Genomic DNA, 24,068 nt, shown 5'->3' on the forward strand with positions numbered 1-24,068 from the left:
CAGGACTAGATGAGGCTCCAAGGGAGAAACTATAGCTAGAGCAGAGGGCCCAACTGTTCTTTTAGTCATCTCTTCTGCATATACTGAATCCTTCTGCTAGGCTTCCAGCCAGGAACTTCAGGTGGGAATCAGAACCATTATTACAGTGAATCCCATAGAATGAGAAGCCCGACTCATCCCTTGGAGGGAGCTAAGAACTAACCAAATGAACTGTTAAACAAGCATCAAAACTCCATGAGACGTGACTTGATTGCTCCAAAGTACACCCTTTGGACAACTAAACAAATGATGAGAAACTGCCCTGCTGTAAACCATTGTGATATTTCCCTTTGGGGTCATCTTCAGAGCCAAGTTTTAGGACCCAGGGAAATTTACCAGACTTTTAGTTTCAGATGACTTAGGGTTGCTTCCATTGGTAGAATGGAAAATGGCCACAATATTTTACAGCTCCTCCTATCAAGAGATGGCATCTATTCCTCCACCCCTTAAAATTAGGCTTGGCTATATGACTTGTTAGTCAGTTGGACATGAACAAACATGATACAAACAGAGGCTTGAAAAGTGCTTCTGCATTGGAGCTTGCCCTCTCTTGCTTCTGGGAAAACCTCCACCACCATGTGAACAAGTCTGGGTCCCCTTCTGGAAAATGAAAACAAAGAGAGAGACCTCAACCACCCTGGTCATCTCACCTGGGACCCCAGACACGTGAATGAAGCTGTTCTAGACCATCCAGCCTGGCCAGAGCAAACACCCAGCCAACCTATAGAATCATGAGAAATAACAAATGTTTGCTGCTTTCAGTCACTAAGTTTTGGAGTGGTTTATTATATCTCTCAGAGGACAATTAACTCTGAACCAGGCAGTCTACAGATGTGTCACAGGTACAGATATTCTTTATCTCACTCTTACTTTTTTTTTTTTTTTTGGCCACGCCACATGGCTTGCGGGATCTTAGTTCCCCGACCAGGGATTAAACCCAGAGTCTTAACCACTGGACCACCAGGAAATTCCCTCTTACTTTTACTCTTTTTGGAGGATTTGTGTTCAGTCAGCCATCAAAGGTTTAAACTAAAAGGTGAAAGCTTAATTGAGAAATGTGAAGCGATGGCCAGGGGCAGTGGAGTCTTCCTCAGGCCCCTGAAACAGCTCCACACAGGTGATTCAGGTTTTCCAGTTACGTGTTCTCATAGAATGATGTAGCTTTCCTTCACTGCATTTTGTAATTCTATTTGGGTGATTATTTTACAATGTCTAGACTAAACTATAAGCTATTGGACTATAAGCTTTATGAAGGCAAGGATTGTGTCTAATTTACCACTAATTGTATCCTGGCACATGCTAGACACTAATTTGTTGAATGAATAAATTTGAATTTTGCCTACCTCATATAAGGGATCTAGGCCTTCAAAACCATCACTTAACAGTATTTGTATCCAATGGGCCTGTCTCTTGCAGGCACTCCCAGTCACAGGCTGTTGCTTGATTCTCCAGCTGTGGCAGGTAATCAGGTGTAGGTTTGGGATGGGGAATCTGAAATCAATGAGATCCCAGGACACTTGTTGCTGTAATTCCTCCTACTTAACACCAAACTATTGGCAAACAAACTCAAATAAACATTCCTCAAGACACTGTAGGAAGCTTGGTACATAAGCAAGGAACTTGGAGCAGGTGGTGTAACTGGGAAAGTCAGGTCTGGAGAATGTTCATATCATTCTGTGGACATTATAAGGCTGCAGTCACAAAACAATGGTGAAACCAATGTCCCAAGTGAGGCTGTTTAATTCTGACAATCTTTGGAAATCTGTCACTACCAACACCTCAAATATACAATCTGAAGAGGAAAATTGAAAGAGCGAGAGTCAGACCGAGGTGGGTTCAAATGATACTAATGAATGGGTTAGGCATGTTAACTTTTTCAAGGCTATGTTTCCTTGCCTGCCAAATTGGGATAATAATATTTCAGAAACAGCACCTCCCTTAGACTATAGGTACCTGCAGGGAGGGATCATTTGTTTTCATATATATTTATCCAGTGTTTACTAGTGCCAGACCTATAGTAGATACAGAATAGGTGAATTTCTTCCTAGAGGTAATCCAAGACCTAGTCTTGGCTCCATCACTAATCCACCCACAGAGTGACCTTAGAACATTTCCTCCCCCTCCCTGGACCTCAACCTTCCTTTTTGTACAAAGAGGAGCCTGGACAAGATTTTTTCTAAGCTCCCTTCCAGATCTAATATTTAATGAGTCTGTGACCATTCAGTACAATCTACCGCATTGCTGCTCCTAGAAGTTACAGACTGAGGAGACAGTAGTAAGTCACCAATCACTTTGTATTTACAGACACACATGCATTTAAAACAGATTCTATAAATAGCTACAATACTGTATTGCACTTTTGGCCTACTTTTGCCTTTTTAGAGGTCAAGAGGTTTTTTTTAATCTTCTTTTATTTGGAGTGTTAAGCAAGATGAAAACTGGGACAAGTTGCCATAAGGCATATTATGCAGCTTGAACCTAATTGCACTATTACCATGATCGATGAACATTCACCGCCATCAGCTGGAAGCTGCTGCCTTCCACTCGGCAGAAATGAGGTCACAGAGCAAGGCTGGGGAATTGCCATCTAACAAGCAGATCTGTTTGTTGTCCGGTAGAAGAGTTTGTCACTATTACATTTAACTGTTGATTCCATCTGTTGTGAAGATGCTTGTTCCCTTGAACTGGCACCTGAGTTATTAGGAGTTTGACAGTTTTTCAGTAAAAAATTCAATTTTTGCCTGGATACTCAGTAGGAGAGAAAGGATTATTGGATATATGTACTAACATACCCAGGGGTCATGAGGAGCTTGGTCTGAAATCCTAGTACTTGGGTAGATGGGTGTTACTGACCAGAAAAATAGTAATTATTCCTGACCTGTATAGGACTTTACAGTGTAAAAACACATTCAGAACACTGCCCTGGGAAGGGACCACATTCTTCCATCGTCAGAGAACTTTATAAAGTTATGCCCCCAAAATGCCTCATTGCTGATGCAGGGAGGTTGCTCGCAGCACTGCTTGAGAGCTAGATAAGAATTGCCTGACAGAGGCAGATACAGGGAAAGCCAGCACTTAGGCCTCAGAAATGCCTCACGGGCGTTTTTTTTGCTCAGGCCCATGGGACCTGGTTGCCTCAGAGCCTCCTTCCCAGAAGCGTTAGACAGCTATCACCTCAGATTAGCCTGAGTAGCTGAAAAATTTATTAACAGATTGGAGACATAAGTCTTTTCTCCAGTAGACTTGGAATCTGATGGCCTTGGGATTGAATTCTACTGTGGCTCTAACACTTGCTAGTTGTGTGATCTTGGCCAAGTCTCTTAACTTCTTTGGATCACTGTACTATAAGAAATGTAGTACAGAATGTGGTGAAAAGCACAGACCTTGGAGCCTACTTTCTGGCTTTGAACCCCAGCTTTACCATTTACTCATTATGTGACCTTAGGCAAGCTAGAGAACCTCTTTGTTCCTTAATTTCTTTGTCTTCAAATGAGATTGATTATAGTGCCTCCCTCACAAAGATGTTGGAAAGATAAATGAGTTAATACATGTTAAGTGCTTGGAACAATGCCTAGTATTGAGTAAGCATGACAACAGTGTTAGCTACAGTGATATTGGGTGATAGTCCTCATCTCCGGTTTATTTTGCAGATCAACAGAAATGTTGAAGGTGAAAAAAAGAGTCTCAGAGTTATTCATGCCAGAAGGGACCTGAAAGATTACCCACGTAGTCTCCCTCATTTTATAAGTGGGAAATCAAGACTCAGTGATGGGGAATAACTGGTCCAGAGTCACACTTGATTTAAGGGCAGAGTCTGAGTCTCCTGATTCCAAGTCCAAAGCGCCATCCTGTGCACTGTGTCAAAGAAGGCAACATCTCCACAGAGCTGACCCTGAAGGGTCCTTTTATGTAGTCATTGGACCTGTTGCTAGTTAATGCACTTTCCTAGGACAATAAGCTGCATTTAAAATGGAGCGAAAACTTGGGAGAGACTCTCCCTCCTCCCCCACTGACTTCTGAAGTGTCATGTTAGTGCAGGCGGAAGCTGGGGATTCAGGCCAGGGCTGGGAGGAAAGATTTTCAGGAATCATTGCTAGCTCCACGTAATTATTTCAGTTAAAAAACAAATATGTGCCTGTGTCCAAACAAGCTAGAACCATGAACTGATGCATTCAGTTTGTTTCTGGTGTCAGAGGCGTGTTTTTTGTTTTTTGTTTTCTTTGGGCGTTTAATTAAGTGGTTTCCACCAGAAGTAGTTTCACATCTGCTCTTCAGTAGAAACTAAGCTTTCACCCTCAGGAGAAGGATTGGAACCTCTGAGTTCATTTTTCCCAATTTTTTCAGGGTCATACCCCCTTAGATTTATTCTGCTTTGAATCACATTTCCCACTTGGACTACTCAGGAGTGATTGAAACATGGGTTGGAGGAAAGGGCAGGATGGGGAGAAGACCCTAAGAAGAATGGCAGATGGGATTAGAACTATTTGATTTAGAGAAAGGGCAGATTCCAGGGGTCATGATTTCTGTTCCCAAATCATCTAAGGGTGTCACGGGGCAGAGGGAGCAGAGACTGTGAAGTCTCTGACAGCAGAGCTGGTACAAATGGAGTGGGAAGAGGAAGAAGAATTTCCAGGAGGCAGATTTCAGCTTAAAGCAAGGAAAACTTTCTGATTATGAGAGATGCCCAAAGATGGTGTGGAGACTGAGCTCCCATCCCTGCCTAGAAGGTATGCTTTAGAAGAGATTTGGCTGTGAGGCTTGACAGCCAATTGTCAGAGACATGAAGATTGGAATTGACTAGTGAGACTTGGTAAAATTTGGGATTCCACCAACTATAAATTTTTCAGATTCTGGGAGTCTAAGAACCAATGACCAATGTCATGGAGTTCCACAGTTAAGAACCTGCTGGAAAGCAGCAAAATCAGAAATTCGTGACCTGTTTCTTTATCTTGCCTGTGTTTCTCTTTTTCTCTCTTTGTCTTTCTTGAGCTCATGCACTTGCTCTTTCATATAGCAGGAAACTTTGACATTTTTCAGGGGATAATCTTTTTCCTTTAAGTGTGTTTCTGACTCAGCCTTTGCTCCTTCAACATCGTTTAGAGAGGCTGAGCTCTCTGGAGATTAGCTCTGGCCTGTCACCACAGCAACTGCCCAGGCCCTGTGGGCATCCGTGGTAACAGGCGAGGGCTTTGAGAAACAAGGCTTATCTAGCGGTGAAAGGAAGCCCCACAGGGAGCCTGATATGAAACAAGCAGGTTGTGTATGGAGAGGTCTTTTTCAAAAGGATTAGCCATGCAGGTGTGTCTCACTTTACACAGTTGGCCAGGCCCTGAAAAGTGTGCGTGGGTGTGTCAAATTTTGGTCAAGGGAGGAAATCTTATTTTAAAGGCAGAAAAAAGACTCTCTTTTCCAAGTCCCTGTAGTGAATCCCCTGCATAAAGTGGATTCTCCTTTTGTAAAACGAACCTCTGCCCACATTGTGACCTAGTTAGTCTAGTGCTGAGTGTCTGTGAGTGGGGCCATCCATAGAGAACCCCAGGGGCATGCTTCCACCTTCACTGCAGGCAAGGAACAGCAGCAAATCAGCTGAGGGGAGACAGAGTATAACGGGGAAGCAGAGTGGGTGTGGTGCCACAATGAAGGGAGACCAGGACAGTGGGCCTTGCCTAGCACGAGCAGCTCTGCTGCAGCAGCGGCGGGGTGTCCGAGAGACGGGTGTTCTTGTAGGTCCCCAGCAAGGAGGGGTCTGTGTCCAGCGTATCAGACATCTTGTCGCAAATGGCATCCACCAGACGCTCGAAGGCCTGCCTCACGCTGATGTTCTCCTTGGCGCTGGCTTCAAAGAAGTCAAACCCTGAGGATAGAAGAGAGATAGCAGTAAGGATCTTTCCCTTCCTTTTCATGCCCCCTGGCCAGAACACTCTGCATTAATACAGGCAGTGCTCAAGTGTAAAGCAAGGAGGCCTAAGGGCGGAGGATTCTGCCTCAAGGAGAGGGTACCGGGCAGGTATTACCTGCACTGGTTTTAGAGTCAGACGATCCTGGCTCTATCACTGACCAGCTGTGTAACCCTGGGCAAGTCACCTATTTTCTTTATGAATCAATTCCCTGGTTTATAAATTGGGATAATTTTATCTATCTCATAGAATTATTTCAAGGATTAAACAAGATGAGGCATGTGAAGTGTATAGTCCTGTGCCTGATACAGGGCAGGTGTGTGTGTGTGTGTGTGTGTGTGTGTGTGTGTGTGTGTGATAATTAGGTGTTTTCTGAGAGTGACTACTTGACTATGTGTACACAGCACTTCAGCTTCCAAAGCATTGATCTCACCCATTATCTCATTTGATCCTCACGTCACCCCTGGGGGAAGGAGGGATCAGGCAGACCCTCTCCATTTCACTAATGCCCACGCTGTGGCTCAGAGAAGTAAGCTGACCTGCCCAAGGGCACCAGTATAAGAAGCCCAAGCTTTGTCCTTTTTGACCAGGGCTTTCACTCCACTTTCCCCTGCCTCCTACTCACCCCAGCCTGGCCAGTCTAGTCTGGGTTCTGGGAGACACTCCAAGATCCACACTGAATAAGCAGAGCTTCATTTGCTCTGTCTACTCACAGACACACTGGGTTATTTCCCCTCAGAGGGGTTCCTCCTCCCTGAATTTCCAGGAATCACCCTGGATCTCTCGCTCCTCACACGGACCCAACAAATTGCCCAGGAAAAACTGCACCTGAAGGGTGAGACATTCTTGTCTGTTTTGCACCTTGAGATCCTTAAAGGTACTTTCTGTGACAATGAACAGAACTTGGTTGTCCCAGGAGACACGAGCAAAGCCCTCCTGATTCAGACAAAGCGGCTGCTTTCCAACGGAGGGTCTTGGCCAGGTTGGTGGCAGCCCTTAGAAGCATAAGCCTTCGTTCTCCATCACGTCCCTGCGCCGGCCTACTCCTTCCTCTTTTGCCTGTCCACCTTCCTCTTTCCCTTCCTTCTGAGTCCATCTTTATTTCTCCCCAAAAGCTTCCCTCTTCCCTTTTTTCCATGTTAGCTCCTTCTTTTCCCCTTATGTTTCTCATACTCCTTGGGATCCTTAATATTTATTGAGTGCCTACTATATGCCAGATGCTATGCTAGGAGCTTTACAGATATTGTCTTCCTTAATCCTCACAACAGCCTGTGGGGTAAATATAATCATCTCCAATTTATAAAAGAAAAATGAAGGCTCTAAGAGATTACCTAACTCACACAAGGTCACATGACTGTGTTAGGGGAAACTGGTTTTAGATCTGGGTCTGGCTAGCTCCTACATCCATACACAGCCCTGCCTCCCGTTTCTTCACTTTTCTCCCTTTCACTTTCCTTTTCTTTTTTTTTTTTTTTCCCTGATCATATATTTTTCTTCCTTTACAAGGCTCTTTGGCCTCCTTTGCTTTTATCTGACTACCACAGTGTCTGAATCTGGGCAAGTCACTTCATCTTTCTGAATCACTTTAACCTCTCTGAGTCTCAGCCTCCTCGTTTGTCAGATAGGAATAATAACAGCGTCTTCCTGCCGAGAGCAATCCGGGAGGATTGAGCGAGACAATGGATAAATTGCTGTGCGAAGTTGCCTGTTATGATGACAGTTTCTTTCTGCTAGTCCTTCATCTGCTCCTCTCACTTCCTCTTCATCCCTTTCTCCCTCTTTTATCATCCTCTCACACAGAGGAGGGGGGTCTCTTTCCTCCTCCCTCCTTCTCCCTATTATCCCATTGTCCACAGAGAGGGCTGAAGCCCCCAGGTACAAACAGGGCTCCTCTTCCCCGGGCCACGCCAGCTTGAAGGCACTCACAATTCCTGCCAGCCCGCCTCTGGTTGACAGCCTCTCCTGTAGCCCATTTCCCGACCTGAGAAAGCAAGGTGCAGAAGTGCCTGCTAGTGGAGGACATGTGATGAAGAAGGAAGCAGCTGCTGGCCCGCTGGCTCGTTATCCTCAGTCTGTAGAAATGCAGTTGGCTTAAGAGACCCTCCAGCATGTAGCTTTTCCTTAATGAATATCATAAACATTGACTCTCTGGCCTTTGACTGGTTTGTTACAAGTGACAGTGTTTGGGGAAGTGGGCGGAGTATGTTGCTTGCCTAGGAAAGGGGCAAACAGGTAAAGAAGTAAATAGGCTTAAACCATCAGTTTGGATGAAGATGGGGACACAGGTCAAGGCCAGGATCACCAATCCCTTCTGAGGAATTGGCACTGAGGGGAGGACGTGCCCCATTGCGCAGGTGGGCAGTGGGAAGAAGCCCAGAAGTCAGACAGCCTGGATTTGAATATAGTCTCTGTCAGCTACCAGCTGTGTGACCTCAGGCAAATTGCCTAATTTCTCCCAGCCTCTGTATCCTCATCTGTAGAATGGGTGAATATCACCTACCTCATAGGGTGGTAATAAGAATTAAATGCACAAAAGTATGTGAAGTGGTTGGCATGTGGAATTCCCTTTCCCTTATGTTCCCAGCCCATCTGAGTGCCAGCTTCCTTGCCCCTCCATCAGTCCCCAGGGCCTTTGGGGAAAGCCTCCTTTTCTTCATCATTCAGGGTCAATCAATAAACCAGGTCTTTATTGAACATTAACTTTGTGCCAGGTCTTGCCTTGAGTGCCAGGGACAAGGGGAGACCAAATCCAATTGTGGAGAAAAGACACACTTATGAGAGTGTCAGTCCCTCACACGTTCATAGTCCTTAACGATTCCCAAATACAATTTTAAAACAACTTTGTGGGGGGGGGGGGCAAGGCAAGGGTTATCACTTGTAATTTACAGATAGGGAAACTGAGGCTCAAGGATGGGGCATAAGCCAGGGCTCTATCCCTTATGCCCCCTTGTCTCACTCTCAGTTGGGACAGTGACAGAATACACTATAACCCAGGTAGAGCAAACCAGAGGCTGTGCAGGAATGCGGCAGAGGGAGAGAGTGGCAGGGGAGGAGAGGGAGAATAGGCTGCCAAAAGTTAGTGGTGATGGGTGTCTTTAAGGCCAGAACTGAGCAAAACTCTTCACCTGACTAACTTTTTCTTTAGGACTCAGCTTAGGTATGGCTTTGCATCCTCCTCTGTGCTTCCCTCTGCCACAGCACGTGTTACCCTGCATGGTGGAAGTCCATCTGACAAGGAGCTCCCCAAGCAGGGACCACGTCATTCATCTGAGCTCCAGTACCAGCCAGAAGAGTAGGGGCTTGGTGAATGTTAACTGAATGAATGGACAGATGGATGCGGGAGACGGGAATGAGCATGGAGGGTGTGGTTGAGGGCCTGTGGACAGTGGGGTTCATGAGAACCCATCTCAATAAGCACAGCAAACCCTGTGCTGGGCACTGGGGACACTGAAGTGAATCAGCTGCGGTTCCTAACCTTGAGAAGCGGAGATAGACACACTGACAGTGTGATAAATGCTGGAAGGGTGGGGAGCGAGGGAATTGTCATGGCACAGAGGAGGCACTTATCTGAGTCTGGGGCCCAGGAAAGGTTTCTTGGAGAAGCTGATTCCTAAGCACATATCAGCTAGATAAAGACATGTGTGAGCACATGCACGTATAGGACACCAGGCAGGGGAATCCGCATAAACACATATAATGGGACAAAAACCAGTCTTGGTATATCCCAGAATGACCACAGCAGTTTGTTATCATTAGAGCAGTAAGCTCAAAGTGGTGACAGAAGAGGAAGTAAGTAACCAAACACGGAGAGCGCATATGTCAGGCCAAGGAGACGTCATCACTGCCGTCTCAAAGATACCCAAGGTGTGAGAACTCTGATTCAAGTAACTGGCGCGTGGCCCTGGCCAGCTCGTGGGTCTCTTTTGCTAGCAGAACAATCCCAAATGCACCTCCACCCAACGACTGTCAGACTCCTGGAAGGCTCTTCATTAGTAGGTCCAGATGGTAACCTTTTCCTCAGGTTCTTTAGTGAGGAGTCGCAGGAGCTGAGAATCTAGAGAGCTCAGGAAGATGACAACCGATTAATCAGACTGTCCCCGCCTCGTCCTTTCCTCCCTCTAATTGGCTTCAGAACAATGGAATTTCTGCTGCCTTGAATCGGACCCAATTCTTAATTGAATCTGAGATGATTCCCACCCCCAAAATGCTCCTGTTTACCTATCCTGTCCAAAGGCAGCTGTCACAGCCCCACAGATTCCGCTGACTCTGTCCACACTGCCTGCTTCTGAATTTGACTTTAGAACTCTTTTCAGAAACTCACAACTAGCTAAACTTGCTTCTCCTCACCCTGAAACTGCCCCAGAACATTTCTCCTCTACTTTTATGTTCAAATCCCTTCTCTAGCCTGCTCTGATAACCTCCTTATCTCCATCTTGTATCAGTCTTCAACTCAAGCCCTTCTGGTCACTGATGATTTTGGCAAGGGATTCACTGTCTCCCTTTCCACCCAGGCTTGTACTCATTCTCAGGAACTTCGGGTTTCAGGTGGACAATCCATCCAACACCCTGGCTCTTAAATTTCTTAACCATCTCATTTCCAGCAACATTCTCTCCCGTTTTGTTTCTGCTATGCCCCTGTCCTTATAACTTGAGCTATTTTGACTTAGATTTGTGTCACTGGCACTCAAAGAGGTTTAATTAATCCAATATCCAGCCTCATTAGGTTAACACCCAAGATTCGGCATGGCTCAGCCTCTGTCCACTTCCCCAGCCTCATCTTCCTGGCTCACACCATGCTCCAGAAACATCGACACTTCCTTATTTGGTTTCTTTACTCGTGCTACTACTCTTTAGCGCCTACTCCTAATCCTCTTCATTACTCACCTGTGGAATCCCTGATTGCACAGAGCCTTCCCTTTCTCTTCCCGCCCCATCTCCACCGCTCAGAACATACAATGTACCTCTCCCCTAGACCCCCATGGTACCTGACACGATTGTTTCAGTCAGAATCCATCAGGAAAATGGGAACTGTTCTTAACATCTGAACTAGAGGGAACTGGTTATATGGGTGGTAGAAGAACTAAGAGGCCAAACAGAATACTGAAGAAACCCAGAGATTATTAACAGAAAAGAAAACTATTAATGGGGCCAAAGGAAGTTAAAACTGCGGGAGCAGGAGTCAGAGAAGAGGAGCAGCCTCTACTGGGGGAGCCTGCCAAGGGGTAGGGGAGACACACATGCAGGTTCTTCCCTTTTCCCCAACTCCCATCACTTGCCAGTGTCTCTCCTTGGCTAAACCCAGCCAGAAGCCACTGTCACAGGAGGTTGGGAAACACAGCCTGCAAAGGTCAACTTCCCAGGGGGCGGTTTCAAGAGAGAGACAGAGCTGGAGAAGGGTGAAGAATGATAGTAAATGGGACATTGAGATTATCTCTCTACTATTTTGTTTCCCTGGTCAATGAGCATCTTGAGAGCAGGGAACTTATTCACCTCTAGGGCACCAGGGTCCATCATGTGTTCAGTGATTGTGGCAGACTGTTCACTGCCCTCCCTGTAGAAGATTTTATATTCCCATCCACTGCCAAGTGGCTTGCAGTGCCTCCTTGTGGGAGGAATATATCTCCCTTGTCAATCAACATCAGATCTCATCATGTAACTTGCTTTGGCCAATGGATGTGGGCAGACCAAGTCCCAACAGAAGCTTTGAGAGTCTTTGTGTGGCTTAGGCATCTCAGATTGGATCTCAGAGTTGCATGACATGGACAGAGTTGCAGCTGACTTGCAGCTGGCATGTAATGTGAGTGAGAAATAAACCTTTATTATCCAAGCTCCTGACTTGGGTTATGTGTTACCACAACATAATCTAAAGAATTCTTACCAACACTGGGACTGAGGGTGAAATTTCAAGAGAAACTACTGCAAGCTTTTGGGAAAACACCACTGGGTGATGATACAATGGAAGCGTTAGGATTTTGAGTCTAAAGGCTGAGTTAGAGTACTGGACCTGCCACCTATGACCTGTGTGGCTTAGGAAAGTTGCATAATCCTCAAGTGAAAAAAGAAAGACACAGAAGTGTGGCACAGCTCATTGCATGCAAGAAAACATAAGTGGTATGAACTCAGCTTCTTCAGTGTAATGGAGCTGAAGACAATGCCGCCTCCCAGACTAGGAGTGAGAGTGAGGGTCACAAGAGAATTGTTGTGAAAACACATTGTGAATCATAAGTCACTACACCAAGGTTAGTTATTCTCAATGTCAGCTAGGTCTTTTGTTTCTCTGCATCAGGCTGAGTGATGCAAGGTTTCAATTCACCCCAATCCAAAAAACATTTATCATCAAGCACCTAAAATAAGCAAGGCCATGGGCTTCCCTGGTGGCGCAGTGGTTGAGAATCTGCCTGCTAATGCAGGGGACACGGGTTCGAGCCCTGGTCTGGGAAGATCCCACATGCCGCGGAGCAGCTGGGCCCGTGAGCCACAACTACTGAGCCTGCGCGTCTGGAGCCTGTGCCCCGCAACGGGAGGGGCCGCGATAGTGAAAGGCCCGCGCACCGCGATGAAGAGCGGTCCCCGCACCGCGATGAAGAGTGGCCCCCACTTGCCGTAACCAGAGAAAGCCCTCGCACGAACCGAAGACCCAACACAGCCAAAAAAAAAAAATAAATATAAATAAATAAATAAAGTAGCTATAAAAAAAAAAAAAGTTTAAAAAAAAAAAAATAAGCAAGGCCATGTACAAGGGTCTGTGGGGACTGAGTGATGAGTGGAGAATTGTGTGAATTGAAATCATGGAGTCAGAGGGATAGAGCTGAACAGACCTTCCCACTCAACTAATCCAAATCCCCTGTTTTTCAAAAGGGCAAAATTGAGACCCAGAAACAGAAAATAAGATGCTCAAGATCACACAGTAAACTAGTGGCAGAAGCAGGATAAAACCCTCAGTCTCCAAACTCCTAGGCTGGTACTTTTCCCTCCACACTTCACTGAAGTGAGTGTTTATGCGTATGTTTCAAAACCACATTTTGAACAGGTTTCTCCTGACCTTGTAGGCAGAAGCGCATTTCACTTTTACTAGCATCCCTGGGCTCTAGTCTAGACCCTTTCCCAGTCAGATCGAGGAAGAGACAAGGAGCCCCTTTCTGAGCAGCACAAAGAGGTAGAGGCCCTAACATGTCATGCTTCCTGGAATAGGAGTCCCTGAAACTTCTCTGCCCTCCCAAAGATCCACTTGCCTCAGCGTCTCTACAGCCTCATCCATGTCCCAGGAACTTTGAGGATATAGAAGACCTGCTGTTACTCAAAGCTTTAATAAATGCTAGTTGCTGGCCATATCAGTAGTTCTGGCTGAGAGAGCTGAGAAACACTAAAAGAAAGGGAGTCCTGAAGAGGAATCCCATAAAGCAGAGAATGGCCCTACTGCACTGGCAAGCAGATCACTGAGACTTACTTAATAGTTGGTGTAGCAGAGGGTGAGGATGAGGAAGGCTGAGCATCCTCTCTCACTGCTCACACATATGATCACATCCTTGTGAAATTCTTGACATGGTCTGCAAGATCCTGCATGATCTGGCCCCTGCCCACCTCTCCACCCTCATCTCCCACTACTCTCCCCTTGACTAGTTAGTCCCTGCAACGTGGTCTTTCAATCTCATGAGCGTCTTCAGCTCTAAACTACATTAGGGCTGGTCTTGATGTGGAACACTCCCCTCCCCAACCCACCCTCAATCTTTGCCTAATTTTTTTCTGATCCTTTAGTTCTCAGCTTAAGCATTACTTTCTCAGAAGATCTTGACTCTCCAGTCTAAAATTAGGTTTCTCTCTTTTTTACTTTCTTAATAGCACTTCCAGTGGACTTATGTTACTTTTATCTGTCCACCATTCCTTCCTTTATGGAACTTCTACTTTAAACAACTGCGGTGGGACTATAGGTTACAATACTTGCCTCCCCCAGCCACTGGGACAGGCATGTGACTCACAGGTAGCCAATCACAGTCTTCCCTGAGATTGACATAAGGTGGTTGGGAGCAAGAATCCTCTTTTTGCAGAAGTTGGAAGATATGAATCTGGAGCTGCCATCATCCATCTTACTCCCCATTCAGAGTCTGACTATAGAAAGAGGCTGAAGGCATACACAAAGCTAAGAAATAGTGCAATTAAGTTGCACTCATAAGCTAATAAATTCTATTTTTTTAACTAAAGCTTGTTTGATTTGGGATTTTATCACTTGCCATAATGAGAGTCCTAAGTCAAATAGAACTTAGCACAATTTTTAACAGCTTTATTGAGATATAATTCACATACCATACAATTCACCCATTTACACAATTTTTAATTATATATTTATTTGTATAATTATTTGTTTAATGTCTCTTTCCCCCATTAGTTCCGTGACAGTAAGAATCACAGCTAAGTGCCAAGATAAAACCTGGCTCAGAGTATGTGCTCAATAAATATTTTTCAATAAACAAATGTACGAGTGAATGAGTATCTATCCTGTGCTGGGTGGCTGGGATAATGAAAAAAAATTTTAGACATAACCCCTGCTACTGCTGAGGTCTACCAAGAGAGACAGACATGTAAATAGGCAAGTTCTGGTAAGCAGTAGAGGAAAGCTCAGGAAGTCGTGTAGGACTGAGATGGGTTACCTTGACCTACCCAAATCTAACCAATTCATTAAGGCCCTCTTTAAGTACCTTCCTAAACCCTGTAGTAAGAATTAATCTCACTTCCATCTGTTTTCCTACATAAATTAGATAGATCTTTATTGGCTCTACCACTTCCTAATTGTGTAATCTTGAGCAAGAGCCTAATTTTTCAGAGTATTGAACATGACCTACCTTGAAGACTTATAGTGAGAATTAAATGAGATAATTAACCCAAAGCATTTCATATAATGCCTGGCTCAATATATATCAGCCATTATTACGATATTTGCTGTATAGTGAGATTAAGTGGTTAGAAGCACAGGCTCTGGAGCCAGACTACTGCTTGATTTCAAATTCTGACTCTACTTGTTACTAGCTGTGTGACCTTAAGCAAGTTACTCAACTTCTCTGTGCCTCAGTTTTCTCATCTGTTAAAAGAACAACTTGGGGCTTCCCTGGTGGCGCAGTGGCTGAGAATCTGCCTGCCAATGCAGGGGACACAGGTTCGAGCCAAGGTCTGGGAAGATCCCACATGCCGCGGAGCAACTGGGCCCATGAGCCACGATTACTGAGCCTGCGCGTCTGGAGCCTGTGCTCCGCAACCAGAGAGGCCGCGATAGTGAGAGACCCGTGCACCGCGATGAAGAGAGGCCCCCACTTGCCACAACTAGAGAAAGCCCTTGCACAGAAACGAAGATCCAACACAGCCAAAAATAAATAAATTTAAAAAATAATCTGTTTGTACTTTAAAAAAAAAAAATAGAACTTGGATATAAGAAAAGTACCTCTCTCAGAGGGTTCTAGGGGGATTAAGTTAAATGAGTAATACTTTAAATACTTAGAATAGGGCCTGGCACATGGTAAACACCTAATAAATGTTTAACTAACACACCTTTTTAAAATGCTAGTCATAAGGGTCTGGCATGCTGGCTATATTTTTTCCAAATATAAAATTAACTCACCTTTTAAAAACTTAGTCTTGTTTAACTTTAAGGGCTTGACATGCTGATTATATATTTTTTCTAATACACACCAAAATATATACATAAAATCATCTTGCACACTTCCAGTGACATGAATCTCCCGCTTGGGGAAGCATTACTCTAGACTCACACAATCCAATGATTTATGGCTCCCTAAACACAGAGTGCTGTTCCTTGCCTTTGCCAGTGTTATTCCCCCGCCTGGAATGTCCTTGCCTTTCCTTCTCACTTGGCTGCTCCTACTTGTCTTCAAGACTCAGCGTGGGCGTCATGTTCTCTGACCCCAACTGAATAGGTGCCTCCTCTGTGCTCCCACAACCCCGGCACATCCCCCTATCACAGCACTGATCACCAGGCGGATCACTGTTTCTGTCTCAGACCAGGGAACATAGCCTATTTCACAGCACAGTACTTGGCATGGAGTAGGAGCTCAGGAAGTCGTAATTAGAATGAAGTAAAATGAAGTAGCCAAATACTTGACTCCATAAAATTTTAATCAAAACATAGTCATGCAGTGTTTACTCACTGCCAGGCCATTTGCCAGGCACGGTGGGTATAAAGATAAACAAGACTCATTTCCTGTCCTCATGGAGCTTTCTGGAGACAAATATGGAAACAAGTGCACCCAAATGTGATGGGTACTCTGCCTGTTGCATGTACGGGGTACGCTAAGTGGGGGCACAAAGAAAAGAGCTGGGGGAATAGGGAAGAGGCTTCAGAGCAGTGAAGATGTTCTGAAAGCTGAGTGGGCTTTCAACAGCTGGATAAAAGTAGGGGATGGGGAGTAGAAAAGAGCCTTTCAAACAGATGGTACATCATTGATCCAGGGAGAGCGCTGGGAGTCTTGGGGACAGCAGGCTGAAGACATAAAGAGATAGCCTGAGGTCACCCATGTGAGGGCTTCGCCACATGCTTACTGTTCTGTGAACTATCGGAATGGGGAGAGGCACATTCTGGACCCTGAGAACCTCTGTGATGGGGCAAGAACCATCAAGAGCCAAATGGCCCAACCTCCGTGTTTATTAAGCACCTACAGTGTGTTAATTTCTATTCCAGGCCACACTGGAGAACAGGAGAGGGAAGAAAGAAGTATAGGACACTCTCCTATACATCTACTCATAATACACATAACACAAATATATATAAGACACAATTCACACTTATATATTATACAATTTTCCCACCTACCAGCCCAAATATCTGTACTTCAGAAACTGGCAGAGAATATAACTTTAAACTCCCTATTCCTCAATATTTACAGCACCTAGGTTGTAAGAAATACTTTGGGAGACTGGCTAAAAGCTAAGCAGTACGCTCATTCTTCTAGAAGAAGACTTCTCTAAGGTGATCCTACATTGAACCCCAATACAGAAAAGAAAAGAAAAAAAGGAAGAAAAGAAAGGCTGCTCTTTTAAGCAAGTGTAGGTAGGTGTCCTGCTGTGCAGTCACTGAGACACATCTGAGGCACCTGGGTCTCAGTGGAGCACAAGGATCAAGGTGCTTTAACCTTGGAAAAAGTCAGAGCATCACTGAGCTGCATGCTTAAGCCACGTTGTCTCATCCCTCATACAATTACTTTTGCCGTGAATTGTATTTTGGTGACAAAGCATCAGTTTACATTGAGAGAAATTGTAAGACACAGCCTACGATGTTCAGTGTTGTAGTTGCTATAAGGCATGTTTGATATTAAGGACATTGTCGCATTCAGCATATAGAGTCTGCTCTACAGTTGCCAGTGGAGAGCAGTGTTTCTCTGGAATAATGGATTTGTCTTCATCTTAAGGACCATCTCTGAACCATGTAACTGATTATGTTTCCCTCTTTGCAATGGTTGCTGGGAAGCTCAAAGCAAATATTTTGGCCCAAATCTTGTACATGCCCAAAAACTTATAAAATATACACTTATCTCACCCCTGGCCTCCTCTTATATTCTCCTACACTTGCTTTCCCTTTGCTTCAATTGTCTCACTTATTTTTTTAATTGATGTATTGATACTATGATGATTTTTATAGGATACCTCAAATCCTTTGTGGAAGGAGCTGGTTAAAAAAAAGATTTCATAAATTTACATTTTATTTATACGTTCAAGGACCTCCCTGGTGGCACAGTGGTTAAGAATCCGCCTGCCAGTGCAGGGGACATGGGTTCGATCCCTGGTCCTGGAAGATCTCACATGCTGCGGAGCAACTAAGCCCGTGCGCCACAACTACTGAGCCTGCACTCTAGAGCCTGCGAGCCACAGCTACTGAGTCCGCGCACCACAACGACTGAAGCCCGTGCACCTAGAGCCCATGCTCCACAGCAAGAGAATCCACTGCAAGAAGAAGCCTGAGCACCGCAACGAAGAGTAGCCCCCGCTCACCTCAACTAGAGAAAGCCTGTGTGCAGCAACGAAGACCCAATGCAGCCAAAAATAAATAAATCTATAAAAAATTATTTATACATTCAATGTAACAAAATACACCTGTATCATAAATAATGAATACCTAGAATTCACTAGCACAAAGCCCATATGTACATCACACAAATATGAAACAATACACACAGAGCACATATGCACATAATTCACAATCACAGCACATCCTTAATGTCACAAATACAAACACACACACACTTGTCCTCTCCATTTGCCCCACTCCCGTGCACACACACGTGTCGTGCACATACCAAGCTGCTCTGCGAGGAGCCGGCCCTTCTCGGTGGGAACAACCCTCTCTTCCTCCATGTCACACTTGTTCCCCACCAGGATGACCTGCGCATTGTCCCAGGAGTAGGTCTTGATCTGAGTAGCCCTAAAGAGAGACAGAGAGATGACAGTGTTAATGACACCCTCCTAGGCTGGAAAGGACCCTGCAAAGCTCACAGAAGCCCCTTCAGTGGGGTTCGCAATACACAAGATACTGTCAACTAATTCAGCCTGGGACAGTCAGACCTCTGCTCCTGCTGGCTGTCACAGATGCTGACCCTTAAGCCCTGGCTGCAAACTTCACTCAGCTATTTGGAGTCCACATCTAATGTCCTCTCCTCACAGGGCAGAGAGCTCTTTCTAAAACATCTATCAGATGATTCGTCCTTTCTTAAAAGCCTTCTCTGGTCCCTGGACTAGCTAAGTGATGAAGTCTAGATCCCTCAGTTAGGTGTTCAAGACCATTCCCATCCTGTCTCTCCAGCCTCATCACCCTTCCTCTCACTTCACAAACCTCACCCATTCCACAAAGGCTCTTCCATGGCATGTGCCTTTGCCTTTACTGGAAATTCCTTCCCCACACTAAGTCATCCTCCAAGGCCCAGGGCTGATCCCCCAGTTGCCTGGGGGAGCGAGCCTTCTCAAGCTTCCCCTGGCCCAGCAAGCCTCTCCCTCCTCCTCTGTGATTCATAAATCTTCACCGAGGCCTTAGCTCATTATTATTTGTAGAAACCAAAATGTCAGCAGTGGTTTCCTTCACGTAGGATGATTATGAAATTTTATTTATTTATTTATTTTTGGCTGCGTTGGGTCTTTGTTGCTGCGTACGGGCTTTCTCTAGTTGTGGCGAGCAGGGGCTACTCTTCACTGCTGTGCGCAGGCTTCTCATTGTGGTGGCTTCTCTTGTTGTGGAGCACGGACTCTAGGCGTGCGGGCTTCAGTAGTTGTGGCATGCAGGCTCAGTAGTTGTGGCTTGCAGGCTCTAGAGCGCAGGCTCAGTAGTTGTGGTGCACGGGCTTAGCTGCTCTGCGGCATGTGGGATCTTCCCAGACCAGGGATCGAACCCGTGTCCCCTGCATTGCCAGGCAGCTTCTCAACCACTGCACCACCACGGAAGTCCCAAAACTTTAAAAAAATACTTTACTTTTCAAAATTTTGAAAGTGAGCATGTATTACTCTTATAAAGAGAAACAAACTTTTAAACAGAGGAAATAAAATCAGACCATTTTATTGAGGAGACACCTTTTTGTGGAGTTGGCCTAACTCTGTCCCCAAATACCTCATCAGGTAGAAACAATTACCTCCCCTTTTGTTCCCCTACTCTTTTTTGTGGCACCTGTCACATTTGGCTGAATTTATCTGTCTCTCCTTGAGGGCAGGGACAGGCTTATTCATCTTTGGGGTGCCAGCCCCCAGCATAGAGCACAGAGAAAAGAAGTCATTGATTGTCTGATGAAGGAAGAAGCCAGCAAATGGTTGATCCTGAAGCAGATCTAAATAAAATCTGACCCTATCCTGACACTGACACTCAATCTAACTCAACCCTAACTGCAACCTGGACCAATTGCCAATCCTGCTCCTAAAGCTGATCTCACCACCAATGTTCTCTTTAAGGGTGAAAAGCCACTCCCTCAAAGGATGGAATTTACTCAACCACCATTTGTGGTGAACCGACAGAGAGCCAGGTTCTGTGCTGGGTACTGGGGCTTAGATGGCAGGTGGGTGCTAGGCTGGGACCAAGTTTCCCAGAGGTAAAACTAAAGGCCAGAGCTTGGGAAAGATAGACATTCAGTCCTCAGCTTCAAGACAGGTACCTGGAGCCAACTCCCCAAGTCTCCCATGCCACTCTTCTGTCATCTTCCTCCCTCCTCCCACCATCATCATCCAGGCTCAGCTCCCAGATTAGCAACTTAGGTTATTCTTGGAGGAATCGTCACCAGGTGTTAGAGTCACTGTGTCCCTGAGGCAGAATGAACAGGGACTGATGGAGAGAGGGAAGGAGGTCAAGGCCGACAGGAAATGGGCAGTGTGGAGATACTTAAAGAAAGAGCTAATCACTTCGTGGTGGGAGGTGGGGGGGAAAGATGGAGACATGGGAGAAGGGAGGCGGAGAGAAAAATCATGACTGGAGGGAAGAGAGGGAACAAGAAAGGAAAAAAGCAGGAGAAAAAAGAGGCATAAAGAGAGAGGAAGAGAGAAAAGAGGGAGGAAAGGAGAAAAAAGGAAGGTGGAGAGAAGGACTTGTTAAAAGGAAAGGGGGAGAAAGGAGGAAGAAGGGGATGGCCAACAGACTAAGAAGGACCACACATGAGTGACAGGCATGCGGGTGGCACCCTAGACTGCTGCTCAGAACTCGGGGGGTGGGCGGGGAGAACGCGGCAAGCAGCCTGCAAGGTCACCCCCAGCTCAAGGCTCCAAGGCACTAACAGGGCTGCACATAGTCATGACAACTGTTCCTTGGGAGATGGGAAGTCTTCAAAGGGTAGCTGTTGGGCAAAGAAGAGCAGGAGACAAGCTTGGCACTGGCCAGCACTGCTGCTGTGTGCCCAGCCTACTCAGCCTCTCTGATTGTGAAGAAGAGCCAGGCACACACGCTCCATCTTCCCCATCCTTTCCACTGATTAGGGGCACGGGGTCCTGGCCCTCCGTCTCACCTGCCCTTCCTCTCGTGCTCCCTTCTCCCTGTGAATAATGCTCCAGGAAGAAAGATGTACGTTGCTCAGAGGTTATACCTCTGGGGAACTGTGCCGATTTCTATCGTATCAAGATATTGAATCTTTATGAACTTGGACCCCCGGTCCAGGGATAAAATTTATAGGGAAGCAATATGTGGATTCACTTAGCACTATGTCCAGAATGATCTCTCTAAAACACTAATTTGAACCTGTTGTTTCCCTGTTCAAATGTCCTCATCTACCAGATAAAATCCAAATATCTCACCCCAGCACACAAAATCCTTCATAACCTCTGCTCTTCTTACCCTCTCACCTACCTTCTTGTCTTTGCACATCTGTACTCTTTTTCTGGAACATTCTTACCCATTTGTCCCTCTGGCTAACTCCTGTCCATCTTTTAAAACGCAGCATATGTGTCAGCAATTCCAGGACAACTTCCCTGACTTCCCAGGCTGGGTCAGAGCCCTCCGCTGGGTTCCCACAGCCCTAGTGCCACTCTCATCACTGCACCTGTCACATGATATTTTCATTGCCTGCTCACTGATCTGTCCTCTCCTCTCACTGTGAACTTTTTGAGGACAGGAGCCATGTCTGATTCATTCGAGTTTCCCTAGCACTTAGCACAGAGCCTAGTACATACTAGGCTTTCATGAACAGTTTGATGAGTGGGTGAAGGAACGAATCTCATACCAGTCTTGGACAGCATTGAAGGATTCCTCATTGGTGACGTCATACATCAGGATGAAGCCCATGGCTCCACGGTAATAGGCTGTGGTGATGGTCCGGTACCGCTCCTGCCCAGCCGTGTCCTGGGTGGGAAAAGGAAAGAGTCAGCCTCCTAGAAAGGCTGCTTTGTTTCTAAAGAGTCCCCAGGACAATTAAAATCATCCAAAGTCTATTTAAGGAGCACGTATTATGTATCTTGTATTGTACTTGGTGACTAGAATAAAATGGTTTTTGAAACCTCATAGAAATTAATAAGAAGATAATTAAAATCCCAATAGAAAAATGAGCAGGAGTAAAGAACAATTTACAGAAGAAATGTAAATGGATAATTATTATATTAATAGGTTTTAACCTTATTTTTAATTATAATTCCCATTATAGTTGAGGATATAGTGAGATGTATATCCTCAAACCTTGCTTGTGGGAGTGACACTTGGTTCAATCTTTCTGGTAATCAATTTGGAAGTCCCAAGAGCATTTAAAAAAGTTGTACCCTTTGAACTAGAAATTTTTCCTTCTAAAAACTTTTTCTACAAAAATAGAATATCAGACAAATATTTATGCACAAAAATGCTTCTTACAACTTTATTTAGACATTGAAAAACTAACATCAACCTATATATTCAACAATAGGAGAATGGTTAAAATACAAGATTTTTAATGTGTTTATTTATATAAGAATATTTATTATAATGGAACAATGCTTGTAAGTGCAATATAATGTCAGTTTCATAACTATATATGCAGGAAGAAAACTGGAAAGAAACACATCAAAAGGTTAATAGTGATTATCTCTGTATGAGAGATAAGAATTACCAGGATTTTCATTTTCTTCAGGTATTTTTATTTTCTCTATGCTGAGCATGTATTACTTATATAAGGAGAAATAAATAAACATTTTTACTAAAAAAAGACGAAGACAATTCTTTATCTCAAGCAGCTCACAGTCTAGTTGGAAAGACAAACATGTAAGCAAGATAAGCCAAGCCCCACAACAAAATGTTACTGGAGTACACTGGGATGCTTCACAATGTCCACACGGTCCTTATGTGAGGGACCAGCCGGTCTTCTCTGAATCGTTAGTTTTAGATGTGTGATACTTGAGCATGTATAAAACATTTCCTCATATATTATCTTATTTAAATTTTATAATAAGCTCTATGAGGTAGGGATCAGTATTTACCTTTTGTAGTTGAGAATGCAAAAATGCAGAGAGGGTAAGTGATTTTTCCAAGGTCACAAAGCTGGTGACAAAAGCTATGCCTTAAATCTAGGACTTCTGATTCCAAGTCCAATGCACATACAATTATACCTCAATCAATAAAAGATTTATCCACAGGCACTTACTGAACACTATCCATAATGATAATAAAAACAAATAGGGACTTCCCTGGTGGTCCAGTGGGTAAGATTCCATGCTCCCAATGCAGGGGGCCTGGGTTCGATCCCTGGTCAGTGAACTAGATCCCGCATGCATGCTGCAACTAAAAAGTCCACATGCTGCAACTAAGAGTCACACGCTGCAACTAAGATGTCTGCATGCCACAACTAAGAAGCCTGCATGCGGGACTTCCCTGGTGGCACAGTAGTTAAGAATCCGCCTGCCAATGCAGGGGACACGGGTTTGAGCCCTGGTCCAGGAAGATCCCACATGCCGCGGAGCAACGAAGCCTGTGCGCCACAACTACTGAGCCTGCACTCTAGAGCCTGCGAGCCACAGCTACTGAGCCCGCATGCCACAACTACTGAAGCCTGTGCACCTAGAGCCCGTGCTCCGCAACAAGAGAAGCCACTGCAATGAGAAGCCCGTGCACCACAAAGAAGGGTAGCCCCAGCTCACCGCAAGTAGATAAAGCCCGTGCGCAGCACGAAGACCCAAAGCAGCCAAAAATAAATAAATTAATTAAAAAAATAAAGATAAAAAATAAGAAGCCTGTATGCCACAACTAAGACCCAGCACAGCCTAAATAAATAAATAAATAAATAAATAAATAAATGGTTAAAAAAATAAAAACAAATAATGAGAACAATAAGAATTATAACCTGCCATTAATTGTACATATGTTGCACCTGTTATCCACAAACTTTAGAAAAACCCTGTAGGGTACATATTATTACTCCCATTTTACAGATGAGAAAACTGAGGTTCAGAGAGATTGCCCATCAAATGTAAGAACTGGGATTCAAAACAAGTATGTCTGACTCCTACACCCATTACAGTATATTGCCTTGGCTATGAACCATACTTTGTGTGACACAGAAATGGAACAAGGACCATCCTTGGCCTAAGGAAGCCTCAGTAAAAGTAAAGAGGTGGCTAAGACATACCACTGAACCCATAATTAGCAATATGTGGCAGTATGTCATCAGTACCAGGTATGTGGCATAAAGAAAATGTGTCACACAAGTCAGATAA

General features: G+C 44.9%; 1 protein-coding gene across 1 annotated transcript in view; it reads right to left on the bottom strand.

The window, feature by feature from the left end:
* Positions 1-1,009: 1,009 nt before the first annotated feature.
* RAB3B (RAB3B, member RAS oncogene family) overlaps positions 1,010-24,068 on the bottom strand; it is a 65,346-nt gene continuing 42,287 nt past the window's right edge. The window contains exons 3-5 of the mRNA XM_007164466.2: positions 21,617-21,735; positions 18,233-18,357; positions 1,010-5,893 (exon numbers count right to left, since the gene is read on the bottom strand). Of these exons, the coding sequence (XP_007164528.2) occupies positions 5,706-5,893; positions 18,233-18,357; positions 21,617-21,735 (432 nt within the window). The 3' untranslated portion in view covers positions 1,010-5,705. The remainder of the gene's footprint in view (positions 5,894-18,232; positions 18,358-21,616; positions 21,736-24,068) is intronic.

This window comes from Balaenoptera acutorostrata, chromosome 1, assembly GCF_949987535.1.
Source record: "Balaenoptera acutorostrata chromosome 1, mBalAcu1.1, whole genome shotgun sequence".
NCBI lineage: Eukaryota > Metazoa > Chordata > Mammalia > Artiodactyla > Balaenopteridae > Balaenoptera > Balaenoptera acutorostrata.